A 20,855-nucleotide genomic window follows, 5' to 3' on the forward strand; every position below is an offset into this window, starting at 1 on the left:
GGTAAAATCGGTTTATTTTTTTGTTCCCGGGATGAACCAGTTTAATTTTTGTGCTGGGGAACAGAAAAAAGAATCAAAAAATTTCTGCTTTATTGTTCCCGGGCACAAAATGAGAAACACTTATCTCTCTCAATCACTCTCCACCTATACCATCATCACCACCACCACCATCATCCCGACACGACTGTCGCTACCATTATCGCCGTCGTCATCGTACCAGTAGTGCTGTCGTCACCACCACCATTACCACCACCTCCACACATCACTACCACCATGCCACCATCACCACCACCACAGCTACCACCGCTGCCACCACCATGATGCCTTCACAACCACCACCACCACCATGCCACTGCTACCATTGTTGCCGCCACCAACCACCATATCCACCACCATTATCGCGGCCACTGCCGTCACCAACACCACCACTACCATCGCCGCCGCCACCATTACCATCGCCATCGTCGCAGCCACTGCCGTCACAACCACCACCAGTATCTTCACCACGTCACTGCCACCACCACCACCATGCCATCCGCCACCACCACCACCACCACAACCACACCATAAGTAAAGGAAAGTGATGATCCGAAATTTTTTATATTTAATAGGAATTATTTTTTATTATATTATTTGTGTGTTATCAAACACAATTCTCATTCTCGGAATAAAAATAGAACATGTTATCAAACACATTTTTTTTCTCAGAAACTGTTCCAAGGCATAGAAATAGAAAAGAATTATTTCTTTTTAGAAACAGTGCTAAGAAATAGAATGATTGTCATGCACACCCCTATTGACACAAAAATGGTTTGAAATGATATCCTATACCGAAGGAATTTCATTCTTGAATGTATGGTTACACTTTCGTTAAATTGATCTTGTTTCAAAGTTTCAATAATTCTTTAAATTGATCTTGTTTCATTAATGTGAAATGAAAATTGGTTTGAGTATTTTAGTTCCCTTGTTGTTTTCCCTTTGTTTTATTTTTTTAATACAAAAAAATCGCGACTTGGGGTGAAAGTAGGGTGGGCTGGGCCGAATTTTGCCCCGAAAAGCCCAAGCCTATGCCAAATTTTTTTAATTTTGCCTAGTCCAAACCTAGTACGAGTCTAACTGTTAGTCTGACTTGACCCGTTTATAAAAAAAAACAAATAGCCTGGCTTGTCCCGTTAGCCTGTTAATTTTTAATTTCCAAGCAGAACCATAAATTAACTTCACAAAATACTCAAATTATGTTGCTAAAACAAAAATCACAATTTCAACATCCAAATAGAACCATGAATCACAACCCAACTCATAACACTCTGCATTTAAGTCACTTTCGAAAGCAAAATGCTCAAATTAAATAACATATATTTTTTTAGATCCAACAAACAAATCTATACTACGTAAATTAAAATAACTACATAAATTCAACAAACACATCATGATGCTTGTAGTAGCCGAAAACTTCTCTTCATCTTCGCTCCCCTACAAATACAATTCCAAGATTGCATAAGTTGGCAAACAATTTGTGAATGCAGAAACAAAAAATAAGAATAAAGAATAGAAACAAAAAAATAAGATTAAGTAACAAAAAATCTTTTAATAGAATCATACATGCAATCTCACATGCCGAGATGTTGGTTCCTCCTACATAAAAAATAAAATCAAATATAATTAAATTATAAAATAATTTCGATTGATTAAATTTATACTTTTTATTTTTTCTTCAAGTCATACCTATTACGTAGCTAATCTTGGCCGTATATTAAAGCTTTGATGATATATTCATCCAAGCTAAAATGATAGACATCAATAACTCTTTCTCCAGCACTAAATGTTGATTTTGATGGTACTATAGAGATTGATACAAATCTTATGCTCTCTCAAAGATAGTATTGGTGAAGGAACGAACCTAGGTCCTTCCACCACCTACCTAGTTCACATGCACCAATTGAACTATCACCGTTTGGTACTACTATGAATAATACTATTTTATTTAATTTAAAATAAATAATGATATAAGCATGTCTGGAGGCTTATCGGCCCGGAATGTAAAAAAGTCCTATCATATACTTTCTAAATAAGCTTCTTTAAAAGCCCGGATCTGTTCTATTTGACTATAGATAATAGGCTAAGCCTAACCTGATATAGCTAGGCTATAGGCCCTTGTAGGCCGGTTCAGCCCACTTTCACTCCTAATCGTGACCTATAGCTTGAAAAATCATTTTTTAAATTTTAAAAAGCTCTAAAAAATCTGTTATTTTTGAGGTGGATTATATTTTAATATTGTTGATTTGTTGTTTCTAGGTTATTTTGTGATAAAAATAGCTCAAAAGTTTGCTGATTTTGAGCTTTGACGAAGCTCCCATGGTGGAATCGGGTTTCGAGCGGGTCAACCCGCCAAAGGAAGAAGACACTACGATATAGAAATATCAAGAAATCCTAGGGTTAGGATGAGATTGTGAGACATGTAGCGTATTTACATTTCTAACTAAAAAGTCTCATGCAATCCCACTAATAGAAAATTGATTAGAATTGTCAGATTGTTGAGTACTAGAAGATTATTTTTCTTTGTTTAAAATCCTGATTGAATACCAACAGATTTGAATAGACTTTAAAATAATTTTATAAAATCTTAATCGAATACCACGTGAGTTTTTTTTTCAATCCTTTAAAATCCTAATTGAATATCAATGAATTTTTTGTCCAAAAATAATCCATTAAAATCATTTGAAATTTCAATTCAAGACATCACCTTATGTCTGACTAGTAAAACATAAAAATTGCATTTTCTTAAAATTGTCAGATTGTTGAATACTAGAAGATTATTTTTCTTTTTTTAAAATTCTGATTGAATACCAACGAATTTGGATAGACTTTAAAATAATTTTAGAAAATCTTAATCGAATACCACGTGAGTTTTTTTTCAATCCTTTAAAATCTTAATTGAATATCAATGAATTTTTTATCCAAAAATATTCCATTAAAATCAATTGAAATCCCAATTCAATACATCACATTATGTCTAACTAGTAAAACATAAAATTTATATTTTCTCTCTCCATCATGTCAGCTGACAATGTAAAGAGAAAAAAGAACAACTTTATTATTATTAACTATGTCTTACTGGTCAGACTTAGTTAAAAAAGGATAATTGTAGATAATGTTATCTAAAGTAGATGCATAAATGCTTTTTCCATATATATATATAATCATTTGACATCGATGTCAAACTAAAAAAGTTAGACACTAAATCTTAACCATTGATTTTTGTCAATCTAGGAGTTATAATTTATGAAGAATTAATAATTAACTAATAAGTGTAACCTAATAAATTATAATTGTTAACGATTAAAATTTGATGTCAAACTCTTTAGTTTGACACTAATGTCAAAAGATATTGTCCATATAGATTTTTTTTTCACGGGTTTGATTTTTTCGTATTGTATGAGATGAAACTACACACAAAATAGTGCATAGACCCCATGTGAAAAGAGAAAAAATTATTGATCCCAAACAATTTTATGTATATAAAAAAAATAAAATTATCTTCTACAACATAAAAGATATTAAACTCATATTTTACTAATCTGTTTTTTAAGTTGTAAAAAATCAGAAATCTTTAAAACTAAATTATTATGTAGTAAAATATTATGATAAACACAGTTCGAAAAGTATAAATAATAATAATAAATTCATATTCAATATTATGGGAGCCCTATTAAATATCTTCCTATCTTTTAGTAGAGGAACTTCTTGCCCAAGAAAGCGCAGATCCCGTCTTGCATTTTAAGGTTAGATAATAAACACAACGGATGGAGCAGATGTTGGGCAAGTGGCTTCTTACACAGGATGTTTATGGAATATCTAGAGGGGATTGAATATGTGTTCTAAACTTTTTTAAAGTCTTTTTAAATTCAGTAAACAATTTTACAATTTTTCTTCAGTCCCGATATGCCTAAAATAAATTTTCACAATGCTAAGAACAATGTAGTAACAGAATGCGTACCTTAGCAATTTATAGAGTATAAACGCAGTAATGTAATTTTCTTAAACAAAACAGAAAAATATTAATTTCCAAATACAGAAAACAATTTAAGTGCTACAACAATTATAGTAGAACCAGTAAGGTGCTACAACACACTAAAATTAGAATCAATGTACTGTCAGTCTCCAAACAAAATATTCAGAAATTAAATCAGAGAGACAAGAGACACACGATATATCCTGGTTCACACCTACTAAGCCAAAGTAGGGTGCTACTAAGCCTAAGTAGGTGCTACGTCCAGACTGAAGTAGCTGCAAATATTTTATTTATCACAAGTGTACCAGTTTTACAAACCCGCGTCACACATGCAATCAAACAAGATATCAAAAAACTTCCCAGTGCCTACACTGCTCCAAGCTCTGAGAATACTTTCAAGCCAAACCTACAGAGTTCACCAACTCCTCTCACAAGACCTCCAGTCTCCCTAGTGGATTCTTGAGGCTTCAGGCCTTGAGACACACTCTCAAGCCAAGCACAAGGTCGCCAACCCATTGCTCCCACACAACTAGGACAGATTTACAGCACGCAACTACTCCACTTTAACAATCAATATAGAATTTTTCAGAACTGTAACAAGTGAAATAAACCAAAATTACAGTGTCCTATCGCACCAAATATGTCAAGGTAATATCAAACTAAGCTCCACAAATTTATGCCATATGCAGAAAATTAATCCAATGACATAGGTATTAAAATCTCTAAAATTAATGCACAAAGGAGCTTGGATATTAAACAATGGACACTAAAAAATCTGATTTAAACAGAAAATATCACAATAAAAATATCAAAATCAGATTTGGAATTTATCTCAAAATTTCACATAAAATTCAGAATTAGTTCTAGATAAATCTTTTAATAATAAACCAAAAGAAATCTGAATTTTAATCACAATATACTTCAATTAAACAGAAAATTCAGATTTAATATTCCAACAATAAAATTTCTAGAACAATTCAAGATTAGGTTTCTAAACAATAAATCCCAAACAAAAATCTGAATTAACACAATGTATACCAAGGTGTAAAGATAAATTCAGATTTAATATTTTTAATCAATATTTCACAAAAATTAAAAACACAAATCTTACACAAAGAAAATACAAAAAATCAAATTCTAAATTTTAACAGTAAATTTTTATACCAATGAACAACTCAAGATATTTAATATTTAGATTAAACAACTCAAAATCCCTAAAGCATGTGAAATAATAGATCTGAAAATTTCAGATTAAATGCTTCAAATAAAATTATTTAAGTTGATTAGAAAATACCACAATGAAACCCCAAATATTTCAGTCAAAGAACCTAGAAATTTTTCTCCAAAAAAATATACACCCACCACAAGGAAATAAGGAACGAAATTTTTCTCCAAGAGATATGAAAACCGAGAGGTGAGAAACAGAGTAGAATCAGCGCTCCTTTCTTTAATTTTCTCATAAGATGGAAACTCAAGAAGTTGTTAAACACAAAGGAAATTGAACTGTTGAAAAAATAGGACGAAACGAACTTCTACAGAACGAATATCAATATCACAGTGCTAATCTCGTGACTTTTCTTTTTGATTGGTAAAGTGTATTTCCTTTAACACTTTTTACTATTATATATTATTTTCACACAAAGTCCAACGACGTCAAATAGTGGAGCATATCTGATAATCTTATTTTTCAAATTGGTGAAATCATTAAATGAGTTTTATTATTATATTTTATTTCACTAACCAATGTTAGTTTTTAATTCAAAACTTACTTTTGTTTATTATATTATTATTTTACTTTCCAAAAGCTAAAACTCACGTAACATTTTTGAAACCTGGAAAGCTATTTTATTTTTATTATATTTATTTAATTGTTTTAAATCTTAATCATAACAAATAAAATTAATGATTATTATTTACTATGAAATTAAATGCATGAAAATGCAATGATATGTATTAGCATATCATAGAGCTTATACCTAATCACTTGTATCTTCAAAGTCTAATTTGAATTAGGAGGTCTTTAGCAGTCATCCACATGTCACACAAATAGAAAGTTCATTTGTCTCATTATACAACAAAAACCAGAGCCAAGAACAGAAAAATCTTATCTAAAATTGAAGATCTCTTCATATTCATTATTGTGTTCTGACGCGAGAGATTTACAACTTGGGTGAGATCAGTTTCATGTCTGATGCATTCATACTACTACCTTTTTTTTTTTTTTTTGATACTACTCCTTTAATTATATCGTATACACTACCATACATCATGTTTAACTTTTTAACTTCATTAATGCAAAGCCTGATTTATTGGAAAAGATTTATGATTTCAAAAAGTGTTCAATTAATTTCTCGTACAACTCTTGAAGGAAAAGCACTTGCATGTTTTTAGTCATGGGTCAATTACATAATTAAATCTTTGCCGTCTTTTTCTTGTTTATCCAAAATTACACTATTTGGCTACTACATTTTATATAATCCTCTAAATCCAGGCAAAGCGTTTTCTACTATATATCCATATTATTTCCTGCCTCTAGATGTATTTGTTCCGAGTTTATTAATTAATTTGTCTTAACACACATCCGCTGAATGGTACTGAAGGCATAAATTCTTACATATGAACGGCTTCATTATTTACATATACATATATATGAACCCAAAAGACATTCATTTTAATTTGTAATAATATGCATACATAAATTTAAAACATATCCATCCCCTGTTATATATTTAACAAGGATACTAGAACATTGTTAAAGACGAGAAACAAGTGCAGTTAAGGATTATCAGACACGAGTGCCAGTAACAGGAACACCTGCACCCTTGTGCATTGGGTGATCACCAGTAGCCCCTCCCACACCATAGTCAGTGTCACGGTAACCAGGACCATATCTGCTGCTGTATAGCCCTGCATGGATCAACAAAAGGTACAGTAACTGTGTGAAGGTTAGGATGATTATGAAGGCCTCCACTACCCTCAGTCTCCACCCTCTGTGTCCTCCTATGTGTATCTCCTTGCAAGCCAACCTGTTCCATTTCACACACACAGAGAGATAGAATAAGATTTGAACCATTAAAAAAAATTACAATAAGACCAAGTATCATATAATAGTGTATAATATTTGAAAAGTAATATTTTCCATAAGAAAAAAAAATAAAAATGGCTCTACAAATTAAGTGTGTGTGAGTAAGACAGGGTGCTTTAATCATGGTTTACCCAAAGGCTAGAGCAGTCACAGCCCAAGCAATTATAGATGTGGCTCCTGCAGATGCTAAACTGTCACTTCTCCATGTTCTGAGGTGATTGCTGCCAATTAATTTCGACACTATGCCCAGAACCGCTGCCAGTATAGCAAAGATCAAGAAGAACATGGTCGCACCATTTCCTCCAAAACCTGAAAGCAACATAATAAAGGGTCACTCTGACTCTTTTCTCAAATTGTAAGTGTGAAACAAATACAAATTTGTTAATTTAGTTTAGACACATTAATTCCAAATTTGTAAATCAATAAATGTATTTTAGTGTCAATTATTTGTGAAGTTAGAAAAAGTGAGTAACTTTTTGTTACATGAATGATAAATCAATCAATCAATCAATAAATTGGTATATATAATAGTGAATGTAAAATGGTGAATAAAGAGATAGAGAGGAAGTTTAAACTTACTGGGGTGATAGGTTTGGCCATTGATGAACCTGTTGAGACACCAACTTGCAAAGCCAAGTACAATCACATACATGAGCAAGTTAAGGAACAGCAAAGGAGCTGCTACGTTCCTTCCCACTGTAGCCATGCTTCAGTTGCTAGTAATTTTTGGTCTTTCACAAACACACTGAAATTCCTCACAGAGAAGTGCTTGCACCGATTTACACTTTCCTAATCTTGTTTTTCGTTGTTTAGTGTGGCTCTAGAGGCTGGCATTGTGCAGCCATATATAGAGACTCCAAAGGTTCTTTAAGACACGTGTCAATCAATAAGGTTTTGCACTTGTGCTCTAGCATACAGGTGGTAGGACACTTGTCGTGTTTTGTCACTAAAGTGTCTCTATGTTTTAATAAAACGGTGCATTGTCTAAAAAAATAAAATAAAAAAAAATCAACGTTCCGCTTGGATGAATCTAGATCCCAAGGGTTGGTTTTTGTATCTTTAATTAAGCTGTTCAAAATTAAGAACTAAAATTTAATAAATTTTAGATGCGTGCGTGTATATAGTTGAAATTCAGTTGCTGTGAGAAATATATTTAAAAAAAATTAATCAAACTCCAAAAACAGTTATATCTGCATTTAATTAGAGTTCTTGCAAGATTGGCTGTGTAAGTTGTATTTATCAGGGTGGTCTTGATTTATATATGACGTTTGCAGGGTGGAATATTTTCAGGGTGAAATATCCATTGGTTGAACAGTTGTGTAGAGCTTTCGTTCTAGAACATATCTTTTTATCCAATTGGACAAATATGATGAAAATTTTATAACAGAATATTTATTTACATTCATTTTAGAAATGTTAAAGTCTATTTTATAATTATTATTTTAATTTTGATCCAATAAAATAATAAAGAAAGTGATTGTAAAAAGTTGTAAGAAAAAATATGTTATAAGTATAACTTCTCCCTTTCTAAATTTAATGCTATAAATTAACAATTTATATAAGAGAAATAAAATTGTTATGTTATATGACATAATTTCTTTTTCTTACTCACTAAGGTGTGGGGGTCACTCCAATTTTTGTTCTCTTTTTTTATGTTGTGGAACCTACAATATTTATATGTCTATAACATGACATAAATTATGTTGTGTAACGTGACACTTCTATTTTTCTTTATATAATGCTACAACTTTGTATAAGTTTTATTTAGGAAAATTATAATTTCAGGTTGCTGTCACATAGAAATATGTGCATCCTTTTTCTTTTTTTCTTAAAAATCAATGGGTCCTTACCTGTTTATCTCTCAATAAGAGAATTTGTGTGAGAGAAATAATTCCCTTTTATTTATAACTAAAACAAACGTAATGTACACATATTATTATTTCATTATTTTACGGTACAGAACTTTTTAATATTTACGTAAAAATTATCAATTTGTGTTGGCTGAAGTGATGGGATTCGAGTCTTTTAACCACATGATATTGAATTTAATTCTAAAATATGTATGGAACAAATATTATTGAACGGGAATTCGATTTATGGTGTCCATCCCTACTTTGAGATATTGATTTTTCACTTAGTTGGTGAGTACGAGAAGGAAAAAAAAATATTAATCTCATAATTTAATCAAATTCGTTATTATTAGTTTTTTAAATGTTCGTATTAAATGAATGTATTATATATGGGAAAAAGTGTATTATTTTAAATGACACACCTTATATCCTTTCCTTCTCACAAAGAGATGAGATCCACGTATTTAAAACTTTTTTTACCCATTCTTTCTCTTATAATATATCTCTTTCTCTCTGAATAACACAATGGTATATATAAAAAGGGGAATGCATCGCTAGTGTAACAGGAAATTATTTTTTTTTTCCAGCGGACACAGTTTTTTGTGGACCCATCTATTACTTTTTCTCTCCCTTTGAATCATTTTCTCTCTCCTAAAATATTGTATCCACAAGCTTTTGTTTTCTTAAAATAGCACCAATGCATTCATTTTCTCTCTCCTAAAATATTGTATCCACAGGACAAGCTTTTGTTTTCTTAAAACAGCACCAATGCATTTCCCATATAAAATCATTATCATTAGTAGTGTGCGTGTCTGAGAGGGTCACGTAATATCTTTTGTATAAGAAAACAAAGAATTGTGCAGCAAAATCATGTCAATTATCTGCAAATTGCTGGTTGCGCTGTCATGCGCGAAACCCTTGTTTCTGTAATCTCCTATGTTTCAGTGTCTTGTTGTTCCTCCTTGAACCGGTGCCTCTCAAGTATGTTCAGAAAGTATCCTCTGAAGGTGAAATTTTGAGCTTCTTTTTCATTTTCAGTCTTAGCATCTTCCTCATTTTGAAACAACCATTTGAGACATGTGTCTTTCTTTAAATGAATTTCATTATGTCAATGCTCCAAGTCATAGGTGTTCTTAAATCTGGGCCTTTTTTCTGTGGTCAGTTCTAGTTTTGTTTAAGTGAGAGGTTTGGACTTGGAGCTGCTGAGTTAATGTGATTTGGGTTTAAAAAAAATGAATTTTTATAATAATATTATAATTTGCAAACAAAGAAATGAAAGGAAACAAAGAGAAAGATAAGGTAGCTTTGGCTATACAAGTATGATTGCAATACAAATTCCAGTACAACTATCGTCTATAGTCAGCACACATGATATATAGTACATGTATAATTGCAATACAAAGTCGAGTGCAAACTCGTTCTTGCTGCGTAAGCTGTCAATCAATATAATCAAGAAGTATATATACTCCATTTACCTACCAAAATTTCCTATAGCTTGGTAAATGCTGATTCATTTTGACTTTTGATATTATCTATGACGAAAAACAGGTCGATGATGCGGGTCACATGGTTCTAATGGACCAGCCCAAGGCTTCATTAGAAATGTTGAGGAAGTGGACTCAGGGAACCCTTTCTAAATATGGAGACGGTGAGGAAAAATTGGTTGCTGAGTTGTAATCTCTTATATTGCAATAGTCTATCAAAAGGGGCATAAATAAATGTACTGTAGTAAAGAGAAGAAATTTGGGTGTAAGTGACCGGTGTGTGTTTTTCCTATTAACCTGAACACATATATCTAAAATGACACTGAGTCAAGGCCATGCAAGAAAACTATTCATATAGAATTTTATATCTGTATGGATACTGTTTTGGATTCTTATCTGTATCCTTTTATAAAATATAATAAACTACAATATCAAACATTACACTCTTTCTTTCTTTTTATTCTCTCTTTTTTTTTGGTAAACTATTATCTCTCTCTTCCTACCTTCTCTTTCACCCCTTTTCATCCCATTATCTTTATCTTTTGTGTGAGAAAATAATTTTAATGGACGAAAATCCCCATGATGTTTGGTTATGCAAAACACACTGAGTTAGGATTGACCTACGCGCCAAACTTTTTCTTTAATCAAAATTTTCGTTATTTAAAAAACTAAAAATTATATAAATTTAGATATTTATAAATATAAGTAAAATTTTTAGAGAATTTGATGAAGAATATAAGAGAAAGTAAAATATGAAAGAAAGGAAAATGAAGTGTGGGAAAAAAATAAGAATAAGTATGAGCAAAGAGTTTGTATAAGGACCTATCTTAGATGCATTTTTAAACATGGAAGTCTTGAAAAAATAAAGAGTCACATGTTATGAATCATGTGAAAGATCATTCATAATCCATGTGAAAGGTTATGCATAATCTATATGAAAGGTCATCCATAATCCATGTGAAATGTCATCAATAATATTTTACAATATCCCTTTGGATTATTCTACAATTCAACACACCATTAGTGTGATGATTATAGAATATATTAAAGGTCATGAATAATGAAAGAGTCACGTGTTATGAACCATATGAAGTTCATCCATAATATTTTACAACAAAAATTAATTTTTCAGTAAATTTAAAATTTAAAGCAAACAAATTAAAATAAAATAACTAAATAAACTAAATAACAATAAAAACAATAAAATATTAAACTAACACAGTAAAATAAATAAAAATAAAATAAAATGATCCAATCTATAATTTGATAAATAAAATTAATGTTGATTAAATCAGTCCCCGGCAACGGCGCCAAAAACTTGTTGACGAACTCGGCAAGTGTACCGGTCGTACAAGTAATAAAGTGATAAGAAAGTTGTCGATCCCACGGGGACTGATGACCAAGCAATAATATATTTATTTAATTAAAGTTGGATCGATCATTAAAGGTTTTCTTGAGAATATTGTGATTTAATTAAAAGCAGAATTTGTAAAACTATTTTTGGTTTTTAATATTTTAGAAATTAAATTCAGAATTCAGAATATTAGAAATTGAGTTTAGATTTTTAATAAAAAGGCGTAATTAGGATTCAACTTCCCCAATGATTTCTTAACGAGTTTGCCTATTCTTACGAGTACATTCAAGACTAAATTATTAACAGCTCTTTCTATAATTGACTAAATCTCAATCCCTTGGTAATTTAATTCTTTATTCTAATCCAAAGCCTAATTCCTTAGTACTTTTTCATAAAATAAGCATTAACGCAATAACTCACAGTTATAAAATTCACAAGTCTATCCCTAGATCATGCAAATTCTAGCAATCAACCAATCAGAATCATATACCAACATCCCTATTGTCATATATGACTCATATGTTTATCTACGAGTGATCAAGTCATAAATAAAACTAAGCATAACTATCAGACTGATTGCATAATTTAGAAACAAGAATGTAGTTCATAAGAATAAACAAACATCAACTAAGAACCCATTGGTTCTGTATCTTCATAACTACTAAAATAATTTAGCTACTCATAATTATAAAGGCAGAATTGAAATAAACAGTAAAAGAAACTGAGTTCATGATAAACTTGTCTAAAAGTGATGATCAATGATGCAGAAGTGCTTCCTTCCTTCTCCTCTGCAAACGATCCAGTGTTTTCTGCCGCTCCTTCCTTTGCTTTGTCTCGGTCTCTGACTCTTCCTTCGCGTTCCAGAATATATTTCACGGCTTCCTTCGCGTTGTATTTAAAGGGTGAAATTTGGGCTTCTGAAATTTGGACCCGCTCGCTGAGGAGCTCGCTGAAGCGAGCAACTCAGCGAGCACTTGTTACTGGTCGCTCTCTTTCTCGCTCGTGCGAGGACTTTTGCGAGATGCTCGCCCAAAAATTGCTCACTCGAGCTAGGAGCTTTGCGGGCTGCTCACCCACTTGCTCGCTTTAGCGAGTAGTGGAGCGAGCGTTACAGTTTTTATTTTATTTATTATTTAATTTTTGATTTTCCCATTGCTCCGCGGATTCCACTGTTGCCTCGTCCTTATCATATTGGCAATTTGTTATTCTAGTTTCAACAACCTGAAACAACAACAAATATTTAGAATTTTGTCTATTTGTTGGCAATTCATTCTGTTTTACTGTTATATTGTTTTAACACTATATTTTTAACTATTTTAATAATTATTTAAACTCTTTTTAGCCATAAAAACATAGTGTCTTGGACACTTATCACGCATCAATAAAAATAAAATTTCTATTGACATCTAAGCATGTTATACATCCAATTTTGTATTGAAACATATTGTATACAATGCATTTTAGTAATTTTGTGGATAATAATAATTAATTTTTTTTTTGTAATGGTATCAGTTAAAGAAAATCAATTATTTTACTTTCAAATATATAACATACTAAGAGCAGTTATTGGTATTAAAATAATTTTTTCATCATTACTTTTAGTTTTGCACTATAATTGTTGTATTTACTCCCGGTGAAAAAAATATTTATTTGATGACATCATTTAATAATGAATTTAGTAAAAGTAGTAACTAAATTTTAACTTATATTAAAATTTTGTTTACATTTTCACTTGTATATTTATGTACAAATCTTATTTTATTAAAAAATTAAATTATAAAAATTTATAAGTTGTATAAAATATGCTAAGAAAGTGTTGAAAATTCATTTGTTAAAATATTTTTTAATGTATTGAATATGATAAAAAAATTGTGAAATTATAATTTTGGATGGCCCGCGGTTTAGCGTGCTAACCAATAGGGCTTTTGGCCCATGCAGGCCTTGATTATTGAGGTTCATTTGACCCTGCAGGCTTTTTGACCCTAACCCACACGGGCTAGGGCCAAATGGGACGGGTTTGCTCTTTTTTACAGCTCTACTAATAGTACGTAGAAATCAAACTTCAACTTTATAATTTTTGTATATTATTTATTGATTTATTAATTACTCGACTAATCTGATTTGAGTTGGATTGGATTGCATGGATGGTTAAATTTTCTCTACCAAATTTTAATACAACTGCATTCCTAAAGATTTGAATGGTTAAACTGGAACAATATCTTATAAATTTATCCACATGCTTGGCATACTTGAACTTTATAAATATGTTGACTTGAATTAGTTAAATAACTTCTGATTATGTAAGTCACTTTAAGCTTGGGTAACAATTTTTAGGAATCCACTGTATTAAAACAATAAAGCTGATAAGGTAGATGATAGAGAGAGATAAGAGAAGATGAAGAAGAAATCAGATGAAAATATCTTTAATATTCTATAATATTAAAGTTGGAAAAAATTAAAGCCACTAGAATTTATTTAATGATGAGGGGTTTGATAATTTGTATTAGGTTGTGTGTTCAATTTCCACCGATGAATAAAAAAAATTGGAAAAAATTATGAGAGAAGATGAAGCCTATGTTCATCATTTATTAAAGTTGAAAAAAGGCAATTCATCACTTGAGTCCTACATTTTCCCACTTTTAGTAAACAAATATATGATCCGGATCAATGGTATGAAATATGGTAAATTTAAATATTAATGCTCATGAATGTATACTATAGTATTGGAATATATTGCTGAATTGATTAGATCATTCCACTTCATCAATATATTAGCCCAGTCGGTGGTAAAAATAAATAAATAAATGGATGAAATAACAAGAGAAGAATTGTATAGAGCTGGTTTTGATGGGCTCTTGAGGGGCATCGATGGGTTTATGGACTGGTCATGGTTGCCTCAAATCTTCTTCCTGAGTTACACCCTTGTTGTCCACTAAATGTGAGTTTTTTCTTTTTAAATTTTAAACAAAATTTATTTCGAAAGAATTGGTGATGAATGAAATAATTTTTGAAGAATTGATATTTTAAAAATTAATTTTGTGATTAAAAATAGTATTTTAAATTGAGTTTAAAAAAACAAATTTTATTCAAATAATAAAGTATAATCACTATGTAGCTATATTTTTGTGTTTCTGATAGCTTCCATTTTTTCACAAAATATCCTTGAACTAAAATATTTGCCCGATTTCTTGATACTCGAATTACGTATTATTTACATGTGACTAAATTTTGTTATTTTTGTGTTTGTGATTGCTTCATTTTCTCTCTCTCAATTTCACGAACATATTACATTCGGTTTTGAGAATTCAACTTTTGCGTGTGAAAACGGACGAATTACTGAAACGCAGATTCCCAAACGAAGCCACAACGGACAATATTGTGGATGAAATGATTGTCAATAGCTGTTGGAAATCGTGGAATTGTAGCTGTTGATGACAATGACGGTGGAGTTCTCCTAAACATTACGGACAGTAGGACCAGTATAATACGAGTATTTGAATTATCAGATTGTGATTAGTTAGGGATTAGTTTTGTTGGGCTTCCTCCTTCAATGCTAAGCCCAAGCTCATTTAAGGGGTTTCCTAAAAACCCTAACCTTAATTTCCACCTCCTTTATATATACTCATTAGTTGTGGGTGGAGGCTAGGTCATATATATATGAGAGAATTTTATTTGACAGATATTTGAGAGAAAATTGTTTGAGCAAAGCTTTATGCTTTGCATTTGAGAGAGGTTGAGTTAACCACCACATTGGTGTATTCTGATTATTTTGTAACCATTATTTTCATAGTGAATTTTTGATCTGGACTAGGTCCCGTGGGTTTTTACTTCTTCATTGAAGATGGTTTTCTCACGTTAAATCTGGTTGTGTTCTTCTTGTTGATTGACTTCCGCACAAAGGCCCCTGAGCCGATCTGAGGGAACCGAGTTTTCCCAACAGTGGTATCAGAGCCCGAGATCGACGGGTTCTGAGGGAGACGAGATGGAGACCAGTGGCATAACCAATGATGGAGACATGTTCAAGTTGACTGCAGACAATTTCACATATTGGAGACCGATGATGGAAGATCATCTCTACTGCAAAGATCTACATTAGCCCATTATCCTTGATGAGAGACCGACATGCAAAACTGATAAGGAGTGGGAGATCCTGAGTCGGAAGGCGGTAGCCACGATCAGGAAATATATTGACAAAATCCTTTTTGAGCACGTGTCCGAATTCACGAACGCGTATGAGTTGTGGACGAAGCTGGAGTCCATGATTCAGAAGAAGACTCCCAGGAATAAAGCATACCTGGTTCGCCGACTTGTGAAGCTTGAATACAAGGACGGCATGAGCATGATTGAACACCTCAACACCTATAAAGGTATTGTGAATCAGCTGTCAAAAGCTGAGATGAAAATTGATGATGAGATGCAGGCTTTGCTGCTGTTGAGTTCGCTGCCAGAAAGCTGGGATACTCTGGTGGTAACTTTGAGTAATTCAACTCCAGAAGGAAAGTTGAAGATGGATGTCGTGACAGACATCCTCTTGAGCGAAGAAGTCAGGAGAAGAAAACAAGGTGTTTCAAGCACGACTGATGCCAACATTGCTAAGAACAAAGGGAAATCCGACTCCCGGGGTAGAAGCAAAAGCAGGGGTAGAGGTCGTGACAGACGAGAAAAGTTCAGAGGTCGGTCAAAGCCGAAATATGAGTTGAAGTGTTTTTACTGTGAAAAGACATACCATAAGAAGCCAGACTGCTGGACCCTTCAGAATGATGAGAAGAACGACTCTGTGAAGCCGGATCAGATTATTCCCAAGAAGAGAGAAGACAAGAGCACCACTGCGGTGGCTGCCAACCCGGATGCCGAGATATTCCTCCTTGGTGAAGATAATTATTTAAATGTTGCATATGATGACTGCACCTGGATTGTTGACTCTAGTGCCTCCTTCCACGTTACTCCACACAAAGGTTTTTTCTCCTCTTATCGAGGTGGTGATTTTGGAGTCGTGAAGATGGAAAATCAAGTAACCAGCAAGATTGTTGGTGTCGGTGATGTAACTCTGACCACGGATGTCGGATGCCGACTTGTGTTGAAGGATGTGAGGCATGTACCTGACATGCGTTTGAACCTAATCTCGGTAGGCAAACTTGACGATGTCGGGTTAGTGAACTACTTCGGTAGTGTTAGATGGAAGCTGGCCAAGGGAAACTTGGTCGTGGCCCGAGGTAAGAAGGAAGGCTCCTTGTACGTGATGCAAGGAAAGATCAATGGCGGAGAAGCCAATTCTGTTCGAGAAGAACCTAGCTTTGAGCTATAGCACAAGCGCCTCGGCCACATGAGCGAAAAGGGCTCCAGATCCTGAAAAAGAAAGGATTACTGACCGGGTTGAAAGGCCAAGCGTTGGAGAGTTGCACGCACTGCCTAGCTGGAAAGCAGCACCGGGTTTCTTTTGTGAGACCGGATCAACCTAGACGACACAGGTATATTCTTGACCTCGTCCATACTGATGTCTTCTCTATGTCGGAAAGATCCCTTGGAGGAACTCAGTACTTTGTTTCATTCATTGATGACCATTCCCGCAAAGTGTGGGTGTATTTGTTGAAGTCTAAAGACCAAGTACACCAATCCTTTAAAGAATTCTATGCGATGGTTGAAAGGGAGACTGACAAGAAATTGAAGGTGGTCCGATCTGATAATAGAGGTGAGTATTGCGGCCCATTTTATGCATATTGCAGAGAGACCGAGATTCGACTAGAGAAGACGCCCCCCAAGACACCTTAGCTGAATGGACTGGCTGAGCGGATGAACAGAACTATTGAAGAGAAGGTCCGAAGTATGTTGTCCAATGCCGGATTGCCGAAATCATTCTGGGGAGAAGCCGTCAAAACAGTTGTTGACTTGATCAACCTCTCACCATCACGACGACTTGAAGGAGAAATTCCAAAAGAAGTCTGGACAGGTCGGAAAGTGACCTATAATCAATTGAAGGTGTTTGGATGCCGAGCTTTCGTGCATATCCCTAAAGATGAAAGGGCTAAACTTGATGCAAAGACCAAAGAATGCATTTATCTTGGTTCGCCGAGTTGTGAGTTCGGGTTCCGACTTTGGGATCCAATCAATAAGAAGATAGTGAGAAGCCGAGATGTGATCTTTCATGAAGATGAGAACATTCATGACATCTCGAAGCCCAAAGTCCGAGTTACTGTCAGACGTGAAGAACCCATCCCTCCTGTCCGAGCTGAAGCAGGGGGAGAAAATCAAGAGAATGAAGAAAATGATGATCAGCAACAAGCTGAAGATGACCAAGACACTGAGGTCCGAGTTGATGATGAGATTCGGGATGAGAATGATGAACCGGGTCCTCAAGCTGAAGAACAGCCGAGATATCCAACTCGAGAAAGAAGACCCTCTACGAGATACCCATCTGATGAATACACCGTCGTTGCTGAAGACGGTGAGCCTCAGAGTTATGATGAGGCTGTGGCGAGCTTAAAGAAAGAAGAATGGAAAAGGGCAATGCAAGACGAGATGAAGTCTCTACATGAGAATCAGACTTATGAGCTGACGAGTTGCCTAAAGGAAAACGAGCTTTGAAAAACAAATGGGTTTACAAGATTAAGAATGAAGAGAACGGGCAAAAGCCGAGATACAAAGCCCAGATTGTAGTGAAAGGCTGCAATCAGAAGAAAGATTTTTTCTCCTGTGGAAAAAATGACCTCGGTCCGAACTGTGTTAGCCATGGCGGCTTCGATGGACCTTGAGGTAGAACAAATGGACGTGAAGACGACATTTCTTCATGGTGACTTAGAAGAAGAAATATATATGGAGCAACCTGAAGGATTCCAAGCTCCAGACCAAGAAGACTTGGTATGTCGGTTGAAGAAGAGTCTCTATGGCTTGAAGCAAGCACCTCGGCAGTGGTACAAGAAGTTTGAATCATTCATGACTGATCATAAGTTTGAAAAGACAGAAGCTAACCACTGCGTATTTGTGAAGAGGTATGAGGCCAGAGATTTTCTGATATTGTTGTTATATGTTGACGACATGCTTATTGTAGGGAAAGACAAATCGAGGATAGCCGCCCTGAAAAAGACGTTGAGCTCGTCCTTTGCAATGAAGGACCTCGGCCCTGCGAAGCAGATACTCGGAATCAAGATTATCCGAGATAGATAGAAGAAGCTACTGTGGCTGAGTCAAGAGAAATATATTGAGAAGATTCTGAAGAGATTCAGCATGGACAAAGCCAAAACAATGATCACCCCCCTTGCCGTACACATAAAGCTGAATCAGAAGCAATGTCCGAGATCTGATGAGGACAAAGATGAGATGATGAAGGTCCCGTACCAATCCGCCGTCGGAAGCTTGATGTATGCAATGGTTTGCACTAGACCCGACTTGGCGTATGCTGTTGGAATGGTAAGCCAGTATTTGTCAAACTCCGGCAAAGAGCACTAGGAAACAGTGAAATGGATCTTCAAATACCTCCGAGGTACTACCGACTTATGTCTCCGATTTGGAGAAGGCAAAGCCGAGTTGCAAGGCTACTCGGATTCTGATTTAGGGGGAGACACAGACTCGAGAAAGTCGACTACAGGATATTTGATAGCTGTCTCTTGGCAATCAAGACTTCAAAAATGTGTTGCACTATCGACAACTGAGGCTGAGTACATTGCCGCTACTGAGGCAAGCAAAGAGATGTTGTGGATGAAGAAGTTCCTCATGGAACTCGGCCATGATCAAGACAAGTACGAGCTGGGTTGTGACAATCAAAGCGCAATCCATCTTGCGAAGAATTTGACTTATCACTCCCGCACTAAGCATATTGATGTGAGGTATCACTGGATCCGGGATGTGGTGGAAGGTGAAGAACTCGAACTCGTCAAAGTGCACGCTGACCAAAATTGGTCCGACATGATGACAAAACCGGTTCCAGCAAGAAAATTTGAAGACTGCTGTGAAGGAGCTGGGTTGATGCTGAAGCCGACGCATTGAAGTCGGAGGGGGAGATTTGTTGGGCTTCCTCCTTCAATGCTAAGCCCAAGCCCATTTGAGGGATTTCTTAAAAACCCTAACCCTAATTTCCACCTCCTCTATATATATTCATTAGTTGTGGGTGGAGGCTAGGTCATATATATATGAGAAAATTTTATTTGACAGATATTTGAGAGAAAATTGTTTGAGCAAAGCTTTATACTTTGTATTTGAGAGATCTCTAGAGAGAGTTTGAGTGAAACATCTCTAGGTAGTTTGATTATCACCATTGTTGGAGAGGTTGAGTTAACCACCACATTGGTGTATTCTGATTATTTTGTAACCATTATTTTCATAGTGGATTTTTGATCTGGACTAGGTCACGTGGGTTTTTACTTCTTCATTGAAGAAGGTTTTCCCACGTTAAATCTGGTTGTGTTCTTCTTCTCTCTCTCCTGCTTTGTGATTTTTCGTTTTAATATTTCCGCTGCGCTACCTGACCTAGTGAAGTTCAGACTGAGGTATTGCCGAGATCCGAGATCAGGATCTTATTGATTGACTTCCGCACAAAGGCCCCTGAGCCGATCTGAGGGAACCGAGTTTTCCCAACAAGTTTTTCTAATTACATATAAAAATGTATAAAATATATATATTTTTTCTTTCCTCTCTTTACATAATTTCATATGGGCCTCCTCACATGTGTAAGAGGAAATGAATCTCTCATCTCTTATTTAACATGATATAATTATATGAAAAAAATTATAATTATACAAATATGAATCAATAGTGATAAAGAAAAAGAGAGAGAAAATATTAAAATAGATAATTATAAAATTAGGGATAAGATGTTATTACGGGACTATTATTACTATCAAATAAGACTACTACCAATGTTACTATCATATCTAAACTGTTGATTTACGCAAATCAACATTTATTATTTATTACGAATTAATAAATTTAATTTGTGAAAATAATAACCGATGATTGACGGAAATCAATGATTCACAATATTATAATTCCCCTACAAGACCATATCATAATAAATAAGACATAAAAAGATCAACTTCCATGCAAGATGGCAATGTATGGAGCGAAGTTATTGTGTTCT

General features: G+C 34.2%; 1 protein-coding gene across 1 annotated transcript; it reads right to left on the minus strand.

Moving 5' to 3' along the window:
• Nucleotides 1-6,797: 6,797 nt before the first annotated feature.
• On the minus strand, nucleotides 6,798-7,803 carry LOC133313276 (membrane protein PM19L-like). The gene is made up of 3 exons (XM_061514620.1): nucleotides 7,677-7,803; nucleotides 7,229-7,406; nucleotides 6,798-7,038 (listed from the first exon to the last, which is right to left on the minus strand). The coding sequence occupies exons 1-3, from the start codon at nucleotides 7,801-7,803 to the stop codon at nucleotides 6,798-6,800; spliced, it is 546 nt and encodes a 181-aa protein (XP_061370604.1).
• Nucleotides 7,804-20,855: the final 13,052 nt, after the last annotated feature.

The sequence above is a fragment of the Gastrolobium bilobum genome, unplaced genomic scaffold, assembly GCF_033153095.1.
Source record: "Gastrolobium bilobum isolate Gb01-03AN ecotype WA unplaced genomic scaffold, APGP_CSIRO_Gbil_v1 utg8451, whole genome shotgun sequence".
Lineage (NCBI taxonomy): Eukaryota > Viridiplantae > Streptophyta > Magnoliopsida > Fabales > Fabaceae > Gastrolobium > Gastrolobium bilobum.